Consider the following 22969-nt stretch of genomic DNA (forward strand, 5'->3'; position numbering starts at 1 on the left):
AAAGTTTGCAATGGACATGCTTGGCCACCCTGCATGTACACATTTGTGATTTAGAAATCAATGAAATACTGTGCCATTGAATTACTTCTTCATATTAAAAAGCCAAATATCCATTAAACAATATTGCACACCACATCAAACATTCTTTCAAATGTAACTAATATTGCTTGGCCACAATAATAGACAAGATAAAAAAATAAGTGGTTTTTCATTCATTTTATGAAGAGAATCATTTTGAAAAGTAAAGCTTTGTAAGAAAAATCCTCTTTATGCAGCTGCCTGTTATAAGGGTACAGTTTTATCAGGCTCACTGTTAATATACCAATATAAAATACATTCCTCAATAGGGCATGCCACTCTTTTATGAGAGGCGTAGCTGTATCCTTCAGACACATGCTCCCTGCTCCCGGTTCTCTATCATTAACAGCAGCAAATCGCTTTCAAATGTTTCAGGCTTCAAAGCTTTGCTTGGCTGTCAACACCACGCTGCAGCGCATATTTGGAAGATGTAATATTTAATATTAATACCTCAAAATCCTAGGTACCACCCCTACTATGTTTTGCAATATACAAACATAAGTTATTAATTTCTTAATATACAGGATGACACCTCCATTATGTGACTAATATTTACATATAAAACTAGGGTTTTAGTACATCACATAATTTCATATTTCTTATAAAATGATATTTACATGATATTTACAAATACATTATTCTAGGTTTCAGATACATCAAAAAAACTATAAACAAAATAGAAAAGAAATATGAGGCTAAGTTATAAAAAATGCTATATATAATGCTTTCTAGTTTCATGATCAAGACAGGTTAACCAGTCACAATAAACTAACATTAAAAGTCCAAATACATACTGTATGTTTAAGGATCTCAAATCCATCATATGCGCTTACTTTAGTACTCATAACAGACAAAAAGAAACTCAACACATAAAATGATTACACGTGCACGCAGGATTCCGTATGGTTAGGTACACGTGCACGCAGGATTCCGTATGGTTAGGTACACATGCACGCAGGATTCCGTATGGTTAGGTACACGTGCACGCAGGATACCGTATGGTTACGTACACGTGCACGCACGATTCCGTATGGTTAGGTACACGTGCACGCAGGATTCCGTATGGTTACGTACACGTGCACGCAGGATTCCGTATGGTTAGGTACACGTGCACGCAGGATTCCGTATGGTTACGTACATGTGCACGCACGATTCCGTATGGTTAGGTACACGTGCACGCAGGATTCCGTATGGTTACGTACACGTGCACGCAGGATTCCGTATGGTTAGGTACACGTGCACGCAGGATTCGTAGCACATGATGTACAGTGACGGTGTTAAGAATGCAGACATGCTTGTTTCGCTTTAACTATAGCGCCCAAAGAGAAGTTTACTTTGATGATTCAATCACTTCCGGGAAAACCGGGAAGTTAATCCCTGGCCAAAATAAGTCCTTTCATTGGCTTACAGGGTTTGAATGACACTTTGTTTTACACAAGCAATGGTGTCATCAACACAAGCACCATCCCGCCTCCATGGAGAGAGAATTCATTAGAACAAAAACCTTTATAGAACAAAACTTCATGTCGATATAACTTTAGTTAGATTGATCATAGAAGGATACACATTCCATTTTATTCTCCTTAGTAAATTACCGTTACAAGCAAGTTAAACACATTACACAATAATTAAAGAAATATTTTCACTTTAAACTTCATTAAAACACAATAAACATTTCAATTTTATTGGGAAAACATACTGAAACAACTCTTAAACTTGCGTCCGCAAGATTAGTTATTAAAATGATTCTAAAACCAACTTAATCATTTAAATTGTTGCTCATTCGTCAAACTACGTTTGAACATGTTAGTCATTTCATGGGAGAGATTCACGGCACCTCGTATCCACCAGGTGTCACCCTTCTTAACCCTTTACTGGAAGAAAGTAGTATATTGTCACGGCATATGGTTAAGCTACATTTATATTCTTCACACTGTGTATGAAATTGCTGTGAGCCCCTTCTGAACAAAAATAACTGAATTAAACCCACCATCAAATGCTGGAAGAAATTGTGTGTTTTAACAATTTAAAAATATAAAAAATGAAATGAATAAATAAATCAAAATGTGCCACCATAAGTAACCCTTTCAAATCTCCTTAAAGGAGGTGATGGACACAGAGTCAAAAATGATATCCTAGACATAGTTTAGTCTTGTATTTCAAACACAATCAACCAGGGAGAATATTTCAGAACTAATTCTTAAACCAAAAAAATTATAACTCACAATCCAGTCTGCAAGTAGGTTTAGGAACAAACTTCATTTCAGAAGTTTATAAGAAATCCCAACTTCACAAAACTCGATGAATACATCTGTGGTAGAACATATTCTAGATCCAAGTATTCCCCAACTTGATCCACCCTGCTCCTTTAATTACCCTCCAATGCACCCCAATAATGGCACTGCTCCTTTAATTACCCTCCAATGCACCCCAATAATGGCACTGCTCCTTTAATTACCCTCCAATGCACCCCAATAATGGCACTGTTCCTTTAATTACCCTCCAATGCACCCCAATAATGGCACTGCTCCTTTAATTACCCTCCAATGCACCCCAATAATGGCACTGCTCCTTTAATTACCATCCAATGCACCCCAATAATGGCACTGCTCCTTTAATTACCCTCCAATACACCCCAATAATGGCACTGCTCCTTTAATTACCCTCCAATGCACCCCAATAATGGCACTGCTCCTTTAATTACCCTCCAATGCACCCCAATAATGGCACTGCTCCTTTAATTACCCTCCAATGCACCCTAATAATGGAACTGCTCCTTTAATTACCCTCCAATGCACCCCAATAATTGCACTGCTCCTTTAATTACCCTCCAATGTACCCTAATAATAGCACTGCTCCTTTAATTACCCTCCAATACACCCCAATAATGGCACTGCTCCTTTAATTACCCTCCAATGCACCCCAATAATGGCACTGCTCCTTTAATTACCCTCCAATGCACCCCAATAATGGCACTGCTCCTTTAATTACCCTCCAATGCACCCTAATAATGGTTTTCGGGGGTTTGTGTGGCATCTCTGTTGACAATGGTCCTTTCTGTATCATGTTGAAAACGGGTTCTGCTGCAACGAGTGCGTTCTGTTTTCCTGTTGTCCTCCTAGATCCTCTGTATTCACAGACACACCGAGTCTCATGCCTACAGGTATATGATCCGTCAGCCCAGCAAGCTGAGTGATAAAAGTGAATTCCTCAATTTCCTGTGAAATAAAGAAAGAACATACAGTGGTTAACTCTGACAACATCAAAGTAATGCAACTCTATATGGGAGTACCCAAGATCTTTTCTAGATCTGCTGTTTATTAAAACAGAACGGTGCAGTGGGTCACAGCACAGGACTAACAGGCTACAAATGTCACCGCTAAGTGCTAAGACACTTCACCTCCTGGCCCAGCTGTAAGAGTGGGAAGATGCAGGAGCCACACTGTGAATTGTGTGCAGCCAACATGGATTGTACATTTTCACACAGTGCAAGCAGGAAGGTGACTCACAGTTTTGCAGTTCTGGGAGAGGCTGGCCTCTCTGTACAGCATGTAGTCAATGCGTCTCCCCACCCAGGGGGCTCCAGGCTCTGGATAGTCACAGGGACTCCCACCTGAGCCAAAGGGAGGGGCAATGTAGTTCCTTCGCACATCTTCATTCTGCAAACTCCTATTATTGTAAAACCAGAATCAACAACCAATGACCCTTCAACAGTTCACTTCTTTTACGATCATTCAGCAATCCAAATGCAAAATGAAATTGCAATGAAACTCTCCATTTATTTGCACAGCTCAGTAGTGTGTAGTAATAGTTCAGTGCATCATTAATCTGGTGCATGAAAACAATGCACTGATTCTACGCTGTATATTCTTATATTATACTGTAAAATCATGCAGAATATAACCCCAGAAGTTTCGGTATCACACTGAAAATATGTCAAATAAGTCAGCATCTCAAACTGTTCATGAGATATGAGCAGTCGAAAACGTGCAGCAGTGCAACACACCCCCTACAGGGATGCTTCAGTAATCGGCCCCATGACATATTTCCACAAAGCTGTGAGATACAGACTGCATTCCATTCTTTACCTCTGCAGGCTTTGCGGAGTCAAAACTTCTTCATCATACATTGTCGGCTGTTGCAACAGAGTTCCTGTCAAAACAAGGTTAACAAGAGTGTGTTTTTGTGGGGTTTGCAAACTTCCTTCTAACTGAACGTCCTTCAACTCGATGTCACACAACTTCACAGTAATTTAGCAAAACTTAGAGAAAGGGTGGGTGTCGTACTTAAATTAACCTTCTCATGCATGAAATATTGAAAATTGCTGAAACAAAAGTAGGTTTCGGAGAGATAATAAATAGATTTTTCATTGAAATGTATTCAGTTTTTTTCCATTGCTTTACATGTGGGAAAATATGTGTCTTCCATATGTGCTCATATATACAGTGCCTATAGTAAGTATTCACCCCCCTTGGACGTTTTCACAGTTTGTTGTGTTGCAACCTGAAATCTTGATGCATTTAAATTGGATTTTTTTTTCTTTGATTTACACAACCTACTCAACACTTTCAATATGTGAAAAAAATAGGGGGGGGGGGGTGAAAAAACAAACCAATTACAAATAAAAACCTGAAAAGTCTTCATTAGATAAGTATTCACCCTCTTTGCTATGACACTTCTAAATAAGCTCAGGTGCAACCAATTGCCTTCAGAATTCACACAATAAGTTAAATGGAGTCCATCTGTGTGCAATAAAAGTGGTTCACATGATTTCAGATTAAATACACCTGTCTCTGTAAGGTCCCACACGTTGGGTAGTTCATTCAAAGCAAAGATACTACCATGAAGACCAAGGAGCGTTCAAAACAACTCCGGGATAAAGTTGTGGAAAGGCACAGATCAGGGGAGGGGTATAAAAAGATTTCAAAGGCATTGAATATCCCTTGGAGCACAGTCAAGTCGATCATTAAGAAGTGGAAGGTATACGGCACCACCCAGAATCTGCTTAGAGCAGGCCGTCCTCCCAAACTGAGCAGCCGGGTAAGAAGGTGTCACAGACGGTTCTGGCATGTCCCGTTTGTGCTATAAGTCATTAAATCCTTTTGCATGGAAGGCCTCTGGTGGCAAGGGTGTGCGGTTCGTTGATGGACCCAGATTCAGTTAAAATGTTTTTGCCCACTGATGATGATGAATGTAGAGATGGAAGCTCTGCTAACAGGATTTAAGTTTTTGCAGGTATCAGGCTTTTAAAGACACACCTGTGGTGGCTTTGACAGACTCACTGAGAGCAGAAACTGACCCAGGACTGACAGCTACTGGAAGCAGGCTGATCTTTGGGGAGCAAATTGAACAAACGAATTGTGAAACTGCATGTGTGTTAAAATGTTGTAATAACTGTACTGTGTGTTAAAGAACATAAAGCCAGCAGAAATACTAAACAAATTGTTAAAATACACTGTTCATACAAAAAGTTATAATATGCTCTGTATGAACCTATAGTTATGCTAGAGCATTCTACATTCCTGTTTAGTCTATTATAACCTTGAGGAGAAAGACAGAAATGAGAATCTCATTTAATTAACTCAAATGTTCAGAGTCAAGTTTCTTATTAAGCTTGATCTGAAAGCAGTGTTTAAGCTAAACACAGGTATTCTAGAATAATTCAAACATAATTATTTTTCTGCTCTCAGTGAGTCTGTCAAAGCCATCACAGGTGTCTGAACGGGCAGCAGTGTGGAGTAGTGGTTAGGGCTCTGGACTCTTGACCGGAAGGTCGTGGGTTCAATCCCTGGTAGGGGACACTGCTGCTGCTGTAACCTTGAGCAAGGTACTTTACCCAGATTGCTCCAGTCAAAACCCAACTGTATATATGGGTAATTGTATGTAAAAAAATAATGTGATATATTGTAACAATTGTAAGTCGCCCTGGATAAGGGCGTCTGCTAAGAAATAAATAATAATAATATCATTCTAAATGTTTTATTTTAACAGAAGAACTGTTAAGTTTGAAAATAAGAGAATATAGTGCAGAAATTAACTTACAGTAAAAACGTCAGTCAAAGCATAATAGTACCAGTCTGTGTCAGGCATATACAGTAGTAGGAGATCTGCTACAGAGAAGGTCATTAATCTTGGTAACCTTTGCTTGCTTGCAGTACCAGGTGGGGTGAAATTGAAGGAAATAACTTTTTGGCAACTCATGCGAGTTTTAATGTTTGGGGGCTTTGAAATCCAAGGTTGCTATAATTAAATACCTTCTGGTACCAAGAATAACATCAGTTCAAAAGTTCACCTTACATATTTCGGAGATGTAGGTGAGGTAGACTAGGGGATGATGGCTAATTAATTTTATGGAGGGAGTTGCCGGGTGTTTTGAGAATGTTGCTGGCTGTTATGGCTGATTAATGTTTAAGACTTAATTGAAACTTCTGACGGAAGAAGCAAGGCAAAAAAACGAGGTAAAATCTTAGTCAAATGTCACCAACTTGCTAACTACAAGTTGTGATCCATGCTCTGAAGATCTCTGATCGAGCTGATTGCTGTTGGTGTCGTGTTCAGAAGTCCTTACCTTATACTCTACACTTCCACATATAATTTGGGAGGTAAGAGCTATTTGGTATTTATATCTCTCCTATATTGATGTATTTATAAGGGATATGACTTATGTTTTAGTCTATGAGAATGATATATTAGATGTTTTAGGACTTAGCGGTGGGCGTCTTTAGTTTTATGCATGTGTAGCCTTAGGGCAAAACGGGCAAAATGTTGTAACCATAAATGTATTGAAGTATTAATGCTAACACCTGTTAAGGCACTGGACCCCCCAGGTTGCCTGTCAGCTGGGATTCGACTCAATCCATATTTTAGCAGTTAATAAACCGACAGGGTACTAATACTACTCTGATTCATCAAAACTTCAAATCGAATGAGTCTGTGTGAATTTTTCCCTATTTCCCTGTTAAACATGGAAGGTAAGGTTTTCTTCAGCATTGTTGCAAAGACATTGTCAGCTTACCTATTGAAGAACTGCTTTATTGACACTTCAGTACAAAATCCGGTATTCCAGGTTTCTCGTGATGCTTCGAGCACATCAATGTGATCTGGCAGCAAATTCAAACGGCTATAAAGGAGAGGAAGGAGCTCCATGTGACATTCCTGGATTTAGCTAATGCATGCGGGTTAGTACCACATGAACTTCTTTGGGCAGCATTTGATTTTTTCAGTATACTGAGGACTAAGTCAAGGAGCATCTCTATAATTAAAGGTAAAGTAGTGGATAAGAGGTTACATTAACGGTGAGGTAATACCAACAGTGTCTGAGAAGCCTGCGAAACGTCTTGGGAGATAGTATGATGGGGACCTAAAGGACACAGTTCGTGTGGGAGAGGTTAGACAACAAGCAGCGGAAGGGCTGAAGAACACAGACAGCAGCTCTCTACCAGGCAAACTAAAACTCTTGTGCTTTCAGTTTGGTCTACTGCCAAGACTTCTGTGGCCACTCACTGTGTATGAGGTTTCCTTGACAACAGTAGAGAAGCTGGAAGCGTTAATCAGTTCATATGCCAGGAAATGGTTAGGAATTCCACGCTGCCTCAGCAGAGTGGGACTGTATGGTAAAGGAATACTGCAGCTGCCAGTCTCAGCTCTAACCGAGGAGTTTAACTGCGCCAAGGTTTGATTGGAAATGACATTAGTAGAGTCACACGACGAATGTGTGAGGGAAGAAGCACCCGTATTGAAAACTGGAAGAAAGTGGGCAGCAAATGAAGCTTTGGAAGATACAAAGGCTGCCCTTTGTATCAGAGGAGGCCTTGGTCTCAGTTCAGCTCCTCCTACATGTCACAAAGCAGCCCCTGCTCAACGGAGGAAGCTGGTAGTTAACGAGGTGCAAAAGCAGGAGGAGAGGATGAGGTGCGTAAAGGCCATTTCCCAGGCCAAGCAGGAAGAATGGACAAGATGGGAGAGTGTGGAACAACGCAAGATCGGCTGCCGAGATCTATGGACAATGGAACAGAGCAGGATCAGTTTCCTCATCAGGTCAACATATGATGTTCTCCCATCACCACAGAACCTTAATCTATAGGTAGGAGAGGATCCGTGGTGTCCTTTGTGTTCATCGCCAGCTACATTAAGACACATTTTGACAGGATGTAAGGTGGGTCTTAGCCAAAAACAGCTTACTTGGTGTTATGACCAGGTGCTGCGATGTTTGGCCTTAGTATTGGAAGACAAGCGCAACATGACCAACAGGTTGCCACCAATGCCAACAATACATGACACATGAACAACAACATTCCTCTGTCCAGGGGAGCAACCACCAAGAAAAGGTATTAAAACAAAAACTTGTCTAGGACAACTGGAAGCTGCTAGAGACTGGAAAATGCAGGCAGATGTTGGACAACAGCTTATTTTCCCACGTGAGATTGCCATCACTAACCTTAGACCTGATATTGTCTTGTGGTCTGGATCAGCACACCTTGTTCACCTGGTAGAGTTAACAGTGCCATGTGAGGATGTTGTGGATGAGGCGTATGAAAAGAAGAAACTGCGGTATGCTCAACTAGCTGCTGAAGCAGAACAGCGAGGATGGAGAGTCCAGGTTTACCCAGTGGAGGTGGGTTGTCGAGGATTTGTGGCATACTCCACAATCCAGTTTCTTAGAGACATTGGATTCAGTGGTCAACAGTTGTAACGCATAGTGAAGAACTTATCTGAAGCAGAAGAGAGGAGCAGCAACTGGCTCTGGTTGAGACCTCAAGCACAGTAGAAAGAAAGCAACGTCGATGGAAAGGAAGGTAAGTAAGCTGGGCTTAGTTGAGTGGGGGACGGAGGGGGGTGATGCTGCGACGCCAGAATCACTGTCGAGCCCTCTTAAGGTGTCGTGGGCTAGTCGACAAACACCAAAGATAGAAGGTATAAACTGTGCACAGTTATAGGCTGCTCTGCTCTCCTCCTCCCAAACTCCGCTCAATCTGCACATATTGCACTTTGCTGAACTCCTCTCGCTGCCTGCTATCCTTAATGTTGATCAGTGTGATGGACTTCTCTGCAGTGTAGCACTGAGACTTCAGTGTGATGGACTTCTCTGCAGTGTAGCACTGAGACTTCAGTGTGATGTACTTCTCTGCAGTGTAGCACTGAGACTTCAGTGTGATGGACTTCCCTGCAGTGTACCACTGAGACTTCAGTGTGATGGACTTCTCTGCAGTGTAGCACTGAGACTTCAGTGTGATGGACTTCTCTGCAGTGTTGCACTGAGACTTCAGTGTGATGGACTTCCCTGCAGTGTAGCACTGAGACTTCAGTGTGATTGACCTGCCCCCTTGTCATCTAATACCCAGAATGCCTTTGGGATTCACAGCTAATCGCAACACCTAACCTGTGACCCAGGGCTTCTCCTGGCCTGGCCCAACACGGCATGGATCTCGATACTCATCAAAGATCTTGTGCTTCTGCTCCTGGGCATCACCTGTGAAGAGGAAACAAATCAAAACTAGTTACTGACAGGAATTGCATTTCCTCTTCATCACATTTATTTGGACATTTATTTCTTAGCAGACGCCCTTATCCAGGGCGACTTACAATTGTTACAAGATATCACATTATTTTTAGATACAATTATCCATTTATACAGTTGTTTTTTTACTGGAGCAATCTAGATAAAGTACCTTGCTCAAGGGTACAGCAGCACTGTCCCTGACCTGGGACTGAACCCACGACCCTCCGGACAAGAGTGCAGAGCCCTGACCACTACTCCACACTACTGCCCACGGGAGCTTCCATTTACTTTGCATGCTTGTTGGATACATGATGATAGGTGGGTCCCACCTGTCTTGGACATTATTATACAAACATCTCCTAATACTGGTAATGTAGATTATGCCTCATTAAATAATTATATTTTAATCAGAGTATGAGGTATTCACACAAAGGCTGCCCTTTTTAGTGCCTGCATCAGATTGTTTGGTCTTTATTGACAGTGCCAAGCTTTTTTTATTACAAAGGCACAGGAGCATGTGGGGAGCAGCAGGTGAGCGATGCCTTTAGCTGGTTTTTATCAGTCTGATTTTGTCCTTATGTATGTTCTCAGTAAGAGTGGGTAGTAAATGCAAGCATTAGGTGGTCAATAGGGGTTTGGAGTATGAGGTGGTCAGTGGGGGTTTGGAGTATGAGGTGGTCAATGGGGGTTTGGAGTATGAGGTGGTCAATGGGGGGTTGGAGTATGAGGTGGTCAATGGGAGCTCAGAGTATGAGGTGGTCAATGGGAGCTCAGAGTATGAGGTGGTCAATGGGAGCTCAGAGTATGAGGTGGTCAATGGGGGTTGGAGTATGAGGTGGTGAATGGGGGTTTGGAGTATGAGGTGGTCAATGGGGGGTTGGAGTATGAGGTGGTCAATGGGAGCTCAGAGTATGAGGAGGTCAATGGGAGCTCAGAGTATGAGGTGGTCAATGGGGGGTTGGAGTATGAGGTGGTCAATGGGGGGTTGGAGTATGAGGTGGTCAATGGGAGCTCAGAGTATGAGGTGGTCAATGGGGGGTTGGAGTATGAGGTGGTCAATGGGAGCTCAGAGTATGAGGTGGTGAATGGGGGTTTGGAGTATGAGGTGGTCAATGGGGGTTTGGAGTATGAGGTGGTCAATGGGGGGTTGGAGTATGAGGTGGTCAATGGGGGGTTGGAGTATGAGGTGGTCAATGGGAGCTCAGAGTATGAGGTGGTCAATGGGGGGTTGGAGTATGAGGTGGTCAATGGGAGCTCAGAGTATGAGGTGGTCAATGGGGGTTGGAGTATGAGGTGGTGAATGGGGGTTTGGAGTATGAGGTGGTCAATGGGGGTTGGAGTATGAGGTGGTCAATGGGGGGTTGGAGTATGAGGTGGTCAATGGGGGGTTGGAGTATGAGGTGGTCAATGGGGGTTTGGAGTATGAGGTGGTCAATGGGGGGTTGGAGTATGAGGTGGTCAATGGGGGGTTGGAGTATGAGGTGGTCAATGGGAGCTCATCATTACATTTCTGTTTTATTCAATTTTGTATTACTGTTTTTAATTTAATGATTTACCTTTGGCGCTACAGAAAGTTGTATTGTATTGTATCTTATTGTATTGTATTGTATTGTAATACATCAAATTGTATTGTATCTTATTGTATTGTATTGTATCACATCGTATTGTATTGTACTACATCACTTTGCATCATATTGTATTGTATTGTATTGTACTGTATTGCATTGCATCATATTGTATTGTATTATTTCTACATTCAGTATTTGCAACCTAAATGATACTCACCAGGGCAGCAGTTGTCAAAATTGAAGTCCCCACAAAGTGTATCAAACACCACAATCTCATGGGCTCTCTTTGTGAGTGCCTGGAACTCACTGATCCACTCACTCACCAGAGTCAGCTGTGCACAGCGGATTCCTCCATCGGCTATGAGAGAAAACACAACACAGCTGAAGTCATGAATATAACACAAAAACATGGGATGGAGAGAAGAGACAGCTTTTACCTTCAGGAGCATGAAGATGCGTGCAGTTCACATATCCTACAATATTCTTTGCCTGGTGATTTCTACCAACTTGGACCTGAAATAGTCATAGCATTATTATATCATTTCAGATAAAACATGAGAAGCCCTATCCCATTGGAAATACACTTTGAATGTTCCTGAGAGTGCAGATCTCGCACTCACTGTCAATGACAAAGCATTCGAAATGCTTCAACCACAACAAAATAACCATATTCACTACACTAAAACAGAACCAGCATTCCATCTGTTTTGTATTTATTGACTAATATGTTCCTATGTGTTCTAGCCTGACACAGCAACGAGTGCAAGAGAAATACACTCAACAATGTGATTAGAGGCAGCTAACCAACACTTCCAAACATACAGCCCATTTCCTTGCTCTTTACAATCCCATGCTGCCGATCCACAGTTAAGGTCTACAGGCAGATGACTGAGAGATGGACATGAAATTTCTGCACACGTTTACGATAACCTATCCAAAGATAGCATTGATAGACAGCCAGTTATGGTAACAGTTTAATCTGGAAACCATCCTAGTGTCCTGGGGCTCTGAGAAGAAGGCTCGCTTGCCATAAAGAAGAGGAGGAGGGTGTATCTATACTTTGGCATTAGGAGTACTGACCTTGACACAAAGCAACCCTTTAGCAGCCAAAGCATCTTCCCCCTTCCCATTGGGGTAGCAGTGGAAGGCAGCGTCCAGGACAGGGTAGCGGCTGGCAAAGAAGAGGCCACTGTTGAAGAACTTGAAGCTGGAGCAGCAGCCGTGGAAGGCATAGACCCCCACGTCGTAGAGCATGTGGCTGAAAGTGGGGCTCAGGATGTCCTTCATCTTCTGGGCGGCTCTCCTGTCGAAAACCTCCTGGAGGCAGACGAAGTCCACACTGGTGGGAAACACCGAGGAGACCTCCCAGGGGACATCGTCCAACTCCTGTGATTCCTGGCCAGCCTTCTTGCTGCTATGGGAATTATGGTTTAAATGTGTACCCTTCATCACTTCTGCAGTGTCAGGAGCCACATCCCACTCTCCAGCATTCGGGTACATTCCAAGGACGATGCCGGCAGTGTTGGAGTTCGAATCTCCTTCCCCTCCCCCACTTTCACAGACCACCTCCTCCAAGGGCAGGCTGGAATCGGACACCGAGGGGGGCCTGTTGGGGGGCTGGGAGTCTGTTGACCCATAAGAACGAGAGGGTGAGAGGAGGCTGGTCCTGCTGCAACAGCTATCTGTGTCGCTGCTGGGCGAGTCCACGTAAATCTCAATCTGCGACCTGTTGACACTCTGGATGCGCTGAGCAATCTCACTGGACCTGGTCTGGGTGTGGCCCAGGTTGTTAAACCGGGCCAAGCTGTCAGGAAACAGGCAGAGATTGGCCGTCACAAAGCCAAAGCTTCCCCTCTCCCCTGTCAGTTTATTTGCGGCTCCCTCCTCCTGATTGGAGGTTATCCCCCGGGAGTAGATGAAGGGCCTGCGTGCCGCCTGCAGGGGCGCCCACATGAGGAAGCCAATCAGGGCTACAGGAGCCGTGAGCACGAAGAGAACCAGGAGCAGGAGGAGCCCAAAACATGATCTGAGGGGGCCCAGGCCGCATTGCTCCTCCTGTCGCTGCTTCTTCTCCAGGGTGGTGGGGAGGCAGGCTGCGATCATCTGGTCCAGAAACCAGAAGCAGGGGAAAATGAGCCACCAGGAGAGGCTGTGTAGGCCAGCCATGCACCCATTAGCAAAGGGAGACTCACGTAGGGCCATGGGCACTTCCGAGGAAACACAGGAGAGTAGCACAAAGAGCTTTACATCTATTGGGTTGTCGGGCTTCTGGTTTCAAGGTTGGCTCATAGTTACTTTATTGTGTTCCAAAGGTTTCTCATGCCTGGAAAACAAGAAAAAACATGTCCTGTAACACTGAGTTATAAAATAAAAATGGTATTATATTTATACAATTCAGATGTACGTTTATATGGCACCCTTCATGCCATTGCATCCCAGAGTGCTGTACCAAGTTAAAAACAAAACAAGAGAGCTCGTATGTACAATGCACTCCAGCTACAACCAATTATAGAAAAAGAAACATTCCAAAAAGTATGTTTTTATATATATTTCAATGAGAATTCATTTTCAATGTCTTCAGGCCTGAAGTGTGTGTCCCTTGACTTCACAGTGATCAGACATTTCAAATCAATAGAAAGTGGAAGTTACTTTGACTGTAGGCTGCAAGTCCCTCCTACTTCCTCTTCAAACCTCAAACATGTTGAGCAGGTGTCATGATAAGATAAGGTTTCTGTAAGCCTCATTATGAATGCCCTGCTCCTGGAGGATTCTGCATGTTCCTCTGTTTGTGTAAGCCTCATTATGAATGCCCTGCCCCTGGGGATTCTGCATGTTCCTCTGTTTGTGTAAGCCTCATTATGAATGCCCTGCTCCTGGGGATTCTGCATGTTCCTGTTTCTGTAAGCCTGTGGCAAAGTGCCCCGCCCCTGTGTGCATTTGTGTGTTCTATGTTGTATGTATGCGTGCGTATGTTAAATGTTGGTGTATAGATTGGTACACGGGATATAAACAGGTCTGTGTTTCACGTGTGTTTAAATTGTATATTTGTATTTAGGCACGGGATTGCACATCACGCACGTGCATTTAAAATATAATATGCGAGCACGGGGTTGCACAGAATTAATTCACGTGCTGGGATTCAAGTGAATAATTAATTAGTAATTGAATCCCAGCACAACAGTATATATAGAGGCACATTTTCATTCAGTCGGGGTTAGGTGTTCAGAGAGTGGAGAACGGGTGAGAGAGAAGGAGTAAAATCGTAAGCGTAATTATAAATATAATAAGTGTATTCTCACCGTGTTTGTTCGTCTCTGTTTCACCTGTGTGTTAGTGTCTAGTCGTTTTGTCTGTCTGTTTATTTTGGCGTGTAGTGCCGTGTCCCGTGTTTTTGTGTTTAAACCCTTTTATTTTCTGTTTATTAAATGCTGAGCGCGATCACGCGCCCAGCTTATACCAAACCCCATCTCTCTGTCTGTGTATTTCCTGCATCTGGTCTGACGCCACCCACTCTGGCCGTCTTTGTGACAAAGCCTCATTATGATGCCCTGCCCCTGGGGATTCTGTATGTTCCTCTGTTTGTGTAAGCCTCATTATGAATGCCCTGCTCCTGGGGATTCTGCATGTTCCTGTTTCTGTAAGCCTCATTATGAATGCCCTGCCCCTGGAGGATTCTGCATGTTCCTCTGTTTGTGTAAGCCTCATTATGAATGCCCTGCTCCTAGGGATTCTGCATGTTCCTCTGTTTGTGTAAGCCTCATTATGAATGCCCTGCCCCTGGGGATTCTGCATGTTCCTCACGGAACAAGAACGAATGAAAAACAAAACGTACACAGGCCCGGACTGGCCATCTGGATTTGCCAGAGGGGCCAGTGTGTTAGTGGGGCGGTGATCATGAGGAAAAATAAATAAATAAATAAACCTCTTTTTTTTTTTTTTGCATTCGCAACTGTGTACGTGTAGATTAATCAAAAGGCAGAGACATCAAAATTAGTAGGTCTGCACTCCCTGCTAGAAAAATGGATTAATCAAATAAACGAAAAGTCGGAGAGGAGAAAATTAGAGAAAAAAAGCAGAAGATTCTAGAAGCTGAAGCACAAAAATGTGTTAAAATAACTGATTTGTTTAGTCATCACGGCCCTTCTCGACCATCGTCATCAACTTCAACTTGGGAATCGTGATTGTGGTGCGCATGAAATGTCAGTAAATGATATTCCTCATCCTGTGGCAGATATCCTTAATCCTGTGGCAGCTATTCCTGTTATTGAGCAACAATTTGTAGAATTAGGTGATTTAGCATCTAATGTGAGTGCCGATCTCGAGGAGAGCCAGCAGTAGGGCCTCTTTAATATTATTAGTTTGCCTTGGCCAGTAGACGGAGCTACACATTTATAACTGCTTATTGTTTGAGGGTAGTCCTTTTATTTTATGAAACAGAAAGTTAGTAGAAAGAAGAGAAAAAGTTGTAGTAGAAAAAACAGTAGTAGTGAAGGTAGAAAGTAAGTTTACCTGTATGACCATATGGACAGCTGGAAATACAAAATCAAAATGCATGGCTGAAATCGTGGTGCACACAGGAAGGCTTCACCTTTCTTGAACATTGGAGCACATTCTACAACAAGGACTATCTGTTTTTTAAAAAAGTAGTACTAGAGGCGCAAAACAATTACATCCCAAAAGCAGACAAATCTAAATCTAAAACAAAATGGCCAAAATGTTTTAATAGATCAATTAAAAAAAATATTCAGTGAAAAAAGGCACTTTACAGAGCATTTAAAAGGGACCAAAAACAAAGTACACAGAAAGAGTAATTGGAACTGCAAACACAAGTTAGAAAGGCCAAGAGAGAGATAGAAATCAATATTGCTAAGGGGGCTAAAACCAATTCCAAAATGTTTTTCCAATATTATAACAGCAAGAGAACATTCAAAGAGGAGGTTAAATGCCTAAGAGACACAAATGGCAATAGACGAAGAAAAAAAAAATAGCAAATATATTAAATGATTACTTTTCACAGGTTTTTACAAAGGAGGACACGGACAACATGCCTGACATGTCGACCTGTTCCTATCCAATTTTAAATAACTTTAGCATAACAGAGGCAGAAGTGTTAAAGGGACTAGGAGCTCTTAAAATAAACAAATCCCCTGGGCCGGATGAGATCCTCCCAATAGTACTCAAAGAAATGAAAGAAGTTATTTACAAACCGCTAACCAAGATCATGCAACAGTCTCTTGACACAGGGGTTGTACCGACAGACTGGAAAATAGCAAACGTAATACCGATCCACAAACAGGGAGACAAAACCAAACCAGGTAACTACAGACCAATAAGCCTGACTTCTATTATATGTAAACTTATGGAAACTATAATAAGATCCAAAATGGAAAATTACCTATATGGTAACAATATCCTGGGAGACAGTCAGCATGGTTTTAGGAAAGGGAGATCGTGTCTAACTAACCTGCTTGATTTTTTTGAGGATGCAACATCAACAATGGATAATTGCAAAGCATACGACCCCAGGATAACATTTTTTTTTTTTTTTTTTTTTTTCTTTAAACAAACAACCTACGTTTTCTATGTAAGATCGCCTTTATTACTTGAAGTGTATTTAAAACAGTGAGTATATGCTATAGCATTGTAAAATGTGTTATGCATTGACTTAGATCTGAGCATAGACAGCATATACAATTAATTCAGGAAACGATATTAGCATTGCGCAATTACTGAATGTGACTGATTATTTTATTTTTAAGTGCTTTGTTTTGCTGATTCAGTCTTTATTAAATGAAAAATATCACTATATGAGCTACAAGATGTACTGGTCAGATCTGTTTCTGAATAATCAGCTGATGTAAAACTGTGGTCAATAATATTATTGACAGTTTAGACACAAAATACAGATAAAAAGTACACCCACACTCACACCCACGTACAAATACACCCACAAAACACACACGCAAAACACACACACGTACACACACACACCCACGTACAAATACACCCACAAAACACACACACACACGTACACACACACACACACGTACACACACACACACACACCCACGTACAAATACACCCACAAAACACACACGCAAAACACACACACGTACACACACACACACCCACGTACAAATACACCCACAAAACACACACACACACGTACACACACACACATGTACACACACACACACTCACACCCACGTACAAATACACCCACAAAACACACACGCAAAACACACACACACACACACACACACCCACGTACAAATACACCCACAAAACACACACGCAAAACACACACACGTACACACACACACACCCACGTACAAATACACGCACAAAACACACACACACACGTACACACACACACACACACACACACCCACGTACAAATACACCCACAAAACACACATGCAAAACACACACACGTACACACACACAAAACTCACACCCACATACAAATACACCCACAAAACACACACGTACACACGCACACACTCACACCCACGTACAAATACACCCACAAAACACACACGCAAAACACACACACGTACACACACACACCCACGTACAAATACACCCACAAAACACACACACACGTACACACACACACACACGTACACACACACACACACCCACGTACAAATACACCCACAAAACACACACGCAAAACACACACACGTACACACACACAAAACTCACACCCACGTACAAATACACCCACAAAACACACACGTACACACACACACACACCCACGTACAAATACACCCACAAAACACACACGCAAAACACACACACGTACACACACACAAAACTCACACCCACGTACAAATACACCCACAAAACACACACGTACACACACACAAAACTCACACCCACGTACAAATACACCCACAAAACACACACGTACACACACACACTCACACCCACGTACAAATACACCCACAAAACACACACGCAAAACACACACATGTACACACACACAAAACACACACACGTACACACACACACCCCCACGTACAAATACACCCACAAAACACACACGTAAAACACACACGCACACACCCACGTACAAATACACCCACAAAACACACGCAAAACACACACACGTACACACACACAAAACACACACACGTACACACACACACTCACACCCACGTACAAATACAACCACAAAACACACACGCAAAACACACACACGTACACACACACCCACGTACAAATACACCCACAAAACACACACGCAAAACACACACACAAAACACACACACAAAACACACACACGTACACACACACACACTCACACCCACGTACAAATACACCCACAAAACACACATGTAAAACACACACATGTACACACACACAAAACACACACACTCACACCCACGTACAAATACAACCACAAAACACACACGGAAAACACACACACGTACACACACACACCCACGTACAAATACACATAAACACATACTGGGATTATCTATCTATGTTTAAACAGGCCCGGTACTTCAGTTCTTTATTTTGGAAGACTATCTAAATTCCCTTTTTAAGATGGAAATGTGTGTTCAAATGTATGTACAGTACAAATCTCTGCTTCCTCCTCTTCTGTTGATGTCTTCCCAAAACAGCCATATTTTCTTTGTATATTAGGTAAGAGCAACAGTGGGGGGAGGCAGGGGATTTTTGCCTCAATGTATTAGTATAAAGTACCGGTACTTTTTACTGTGAAAAGGTAACTGATGCTTGGGTATAAACGTGCTGGTGTGGCGCTGTCTACTGCGCGTCAAAAACAAAAGGCGCTGCCACGTGAGCCGCTGGTGTGTCCAGGCCCTTTAGGGTGCTGAAAGACACGGTGCAAACATAGATACACAGTATAAAAATGTAGGCATTAATGAAAGGGTTAACTCTGCGTTTGCTTTCACTTTGAAACTTGTTGCTCCTACGCACTCACCAGCTGTATAGTTGGCTCATCGATCTGAGTGCCTCTCGTGGCGACACGTTCTGAAAATATTAAGCTACAACAGTATTACACTGAAAGTCTTAAATAGAGTGTATACAATCTATGTTAATAAACCATTTGTATGTGTAATGTGTACACCACAAAGAAAAAAAAATAATAAAACTTTATAGAAATCGATTTCATGTTTACAGAAAATGCAACAGAAACGAACCTGGTATTATGGTATCTATATAATGTGACATTGTTTGTTTTTGTGCCTGAAATATAATTTCTCTGTTTCATTGGTGTCTGGTTCTGTCGTTCTTTCACCACTTTTTTCTGTGTGTAATTATTGCAAAACCAAACAGTTTTAAGACAAGTTTGTGGTTTTAAAATTCTAGTATAATACATTATTTTGTAATGTATTTTCATAGACACAAGTAAGTTTTACTTGCTCTTTAAATCTCAATGCCTAAAATAAAAAAATAAAAAGAAGAAGAACAAAGTTAAACACTTATTTTGAATTTTGGGTCCCTATTAAGGCACGTATTTAAGCCCAGGATATGCAGGATTTAGACCCCTGCAAAACCCTGTAATTTGTTTTCGGTGGGGGCATTGCCACCTGCACCGGCGCTGGTGGAGGACCCCCATACCCCCCTGCACCCACGCTGGGGGAGGACCCCCATAGCCCCCTGCACCCACGCTGGGGGAGGACCCCCCTGCACCCACGCTGGGGGAGGACCCCCATACCCCCCTGCACCCACGCTGGGGAAGGACCCCCATAACCCCCTGCACCCAGGCTGGGGGAGGACCCCCATACCCCCCTGCACCCACGCTGGGGGAGGACCCCCATACCCCCCTGCACCCGCGCTGGGGGAGGACACCCATACCCCCCTGCACCCGCGCTGGGGGAGGACACCCATACCCCGCTGCACCCGCGCTGAGGGAGGACCCCCATACCCCGCTGCACCCGCGCTGGGGGAGGACCCCCATACCCCCCTGCACCCACGCTGGGGGAGGACCCCCATACCCCCCTGCACCCACGCTGGGGGAGGACCCCCATACCCCCCTGCACCCAAGCTGGGGGAGGACCCCCATACCCCCCTGCACCCAAGCTGGGGAGGACCCCCATACCCCCCTGCATCCAGGCTGGGGGACGACCCCCATACCCCCCTGCACCCACGCTGGGGGAGGACCCCCATACCCCCCTGCTTTCGCGCTGGGAGAGGACCCCCATACCCCCCTGCACCCACGCTGGGGGAGGACCCCCATACCCCCCTGCACCCACGCTGGGGGAGGACCCCCATACCCCCCTGCACCCACGCTGGGGGAGGACCCCCATACCCCCTGCACCCGCGCTGGGGGAGGACCCCCATACCCCCCTGCACCCACGCTGGGGGAGGACCCCCATACCCCCCTGCACCCGCGCTGGGGGAGGACCCCCATAACCCCTGCACCCGCGCTGGGGGAGGACCCCCATACCCCCCTGCACCCGCGCTGGGGGAGGACACCCATACCCCGCTGCACCCGCGCTGGGGGAGGACCCCCATACCCCGCTGCACCCGCACTGGGGGAGGACCCCCATACCCCCCTGCACCCGCGCTGGGGGAGGACACCCATACCCCCTGCACCCGCGCTGGGGGAGGACACCCATACCCCCTGCACCCGCGCTGGGGGAGGACCCCCATACCCCCCTGCCTTCTACTTGGGATTTCTAGCCTCCTACTTTAAATGAAAATGAAAAGATTGTGTCCAGAACTCAGCAGCCCGCATTCTAACTAAAACAAAATCTTATGATCACATCACACCAGTTTTCGCTTCCCTGCATTGGCTTCCAGTGGAGTTCAGAGTGACATTTAAAATCCTACTATTAACTTTTAAGGCTCTGCATGGGTTAGCACCAAACTAAATCTGTGACCTTCTTTCACCATATACTCCTATGCACAGCCTTCGATCTTTTGATCGGGCTACTATCAGTACCCAGAACTAAGCAGCCTTCTTTTGGTGACTGAGCGTTTCCCTGTACAGCGCCGAGGCTTTGTAACAACCTTCCGAAGGTCATAAGGGACAGTGATACTGTTAGTATTTTAAAATCGAAACTGAAACCACACTTTTATACTTTGTTATGTGTTGTTCTATGTATTTATTGTTTTTCTTGTTTTATTGGACATTATGTCAATTGTTTAAAAGGTGCTATATAAAATAAATATTATTATAGTAAGAAATTCAGTATTTTGAAAAAAAAAAGATTCTACTTAGTAAATACATTGAAATATTGAGATATGTAATGTTTTCATACAGGAAGGGTCTGGTTTGCAGATTAGATACTGGAGGATAGCATATATAGATAGAGAAAAAGCGAGATGGAAAGTGAAAGTCAAAGAGAGAAGATGCAGTTTCTTAGGCAGAAAAGGGACTACATTTGCAGCAGCAATCCGCAATAACATAGAATTTCGGAATTTTATTGAATTGCTGATGTGTAATGTAATCACTATACTTGTGTAGAAATGAAATTACAAAGATAATAAGATTATTAAAAAAAAAAAAAAAAAAAAGTTTTGAAAGTAAAATATTACACTCTGAATATCAGCATGAGTCTCTGCATTCACTTTCAATATGATATTAGATCAAACACTGCCAAAGTGAAAATAAAAACCCCAGAGCTTCCCCGTAACTTGGAAGTTGGAAGCTATTCACAATATTTCCATACCGTCTCAGTTTAATAACTTACAAATCTACTGGCTGCCACGCTGGGATCCTTCAAAAAGCTGCTTGATGAGATTCTGGGATCAATAATAAGCTACTAACAACCAAACCTTTCGTATGTTCTTCTATTATCGAAAGGATTTCTGCTTTTGCTTTTAACCACATCTATCAACGTAACGTTACGCCTGAAAGCACAGACCATTACGGGTCTGGTGCTCAGCATGTAGAAGTCGATATGAGGAAGACTTCATTTAAGTTGCGTTTCTTTTGTAAGCAGTTGTGTACGTAATATAACTTTAATCTACTGCTAAAAACATTTTAAATACATTGTAACGTAGCGACCCCCCCTCACGTGTCCCCCTACTTACTCTCCCACAGTACTAAAGTCAAATAAATAATCAATGTTTCGCTCACCTGCTGAGACAGTCGATTCTTCTTCTTACCTTATGCGCTCGCGCGCTCTCTCTCTCTCTCGTTTGCTCGTTTCGTAGCAGTGCTCGCGCCCGCCACCTTGTTTCTCTCTGTGGGGTTGGGGCAATACCTAACCACCCGAAGCGCGCTCCCGTCCTGCATGACATAGCATGACATCGCACAGTTAGTTTTTCTTGCTTCTTAGGTGCAAGTGTCGACAATGGATAACTGCAAAGCATATGACGTGGTTTATTTAGATTTCCAGAAAGCTTTTGACCAAGTCCTGCATAAAAGATTAATTAAAAATAGGTGGAGTGGCAAACATTGCTGCAGCAGCAAAGGTCATTCAAAATGATCTAGACATCATTCAGAACTGGGCAGACACATGGCAAATGACATTTAATAGAGAAAAGTGTAAGGTACTGCACACTGGCAATACAAATGTGAATTATTAATATCATATGGGAGATACTGAAATTGAAGACCTAGGAGTTTATGTTGACTCAGATATGTCTTCATCTAGACAATATGGGGAAGCTATAAAAAGGCTAACAAGATGCTCAGATATATTGTGAAAAGTGTTGAATTTAAATCAAGGGAAGTAATGTTAAAACTTTACAATGCATTAGTAAGACCTCACCTAGAGTATTGTGTTCAGTTCTGGTCACCTCGTTACAAAAAGGATATTGCTGCTGTGGTCGAGCAGCTGTTGAGTGGCGTGTGTGGTGACATCATGGACCAGGAAGTACCAGAAACAAAAC

At 43.2% G+C, this 22969-nt stretch overlaps 1 protein-coding gene across 1 annotated transcript; it reads right to left on the bottom strand.

Annotated features, from left to right (window-relative positions):
- Positions 1-201: 201 nt before the first annotated feature.
- LOC117435390 (sphingomyelin phosphodiesterase 5-like) lies at positions 202-22349 on the bottom strand. Its single transcript, XM_059009931.1, has 8 exons — positions 22212-22349; positions 12226-13468; positions 11583-11658; positions 11363-11503; positions 9458-9547; positions 4167-4230; positions 3588-3747; positions 202-3296 (listed from the first exon to the last, which is right to left on the bottom strand). The coding sequence occupies exons 2-8, from the start codon at positions 13345-13347 to the stop codon at positions 3141-3143; spliced, it is 1809 nt and encodes a 602-aa protein (XP_058865914.1). The 5' UTR covers positions 13348-13468; positions 22212-22349; the 3' UTR covers positions 202-3140.
- Between the last annotated feature and the right edge of the window lie 620 nt (positions 22350-22969).

Source organism: Acipenser ruthenus, chromosome 3, assembly GCF_902713425.1.
Source record: "Acipenser ruthenus chromosome 3, fAciRut3.2 maternal haplotype, whole genome shotgun sequence".
Classification (NCBI taxonomy): Eukaryota; Metazoa; Chordata; class Actinopteri; order Acipenseriformes; family Acipenseridae; genus Acipenser; species Acipenser ruthenus.

Coding starts and splice junctions, on each gene's coding strand:
- LOC117435390 (XM_059009931.1), bottom strand. CDS start 13,347: ATGGCCCTACGTGAGTCTCCCTTTGCTAATGGGTGCATGGCTGGCCTA. Junction 4,231..9,457: donor GGAGAAGCCCTGGGTCACAG/GTTAGGTGTTGC, acceptor TTGTTTTGACAG/GAACTCTGTTGCAACAGCCG. Junction 3,297..3,587: donor TCTCCCAGAACTGCAAAACT/GTGAGTCACCTT, acceptor TTTATTTCACAG/GAAATTGAGGAATTCACTTT.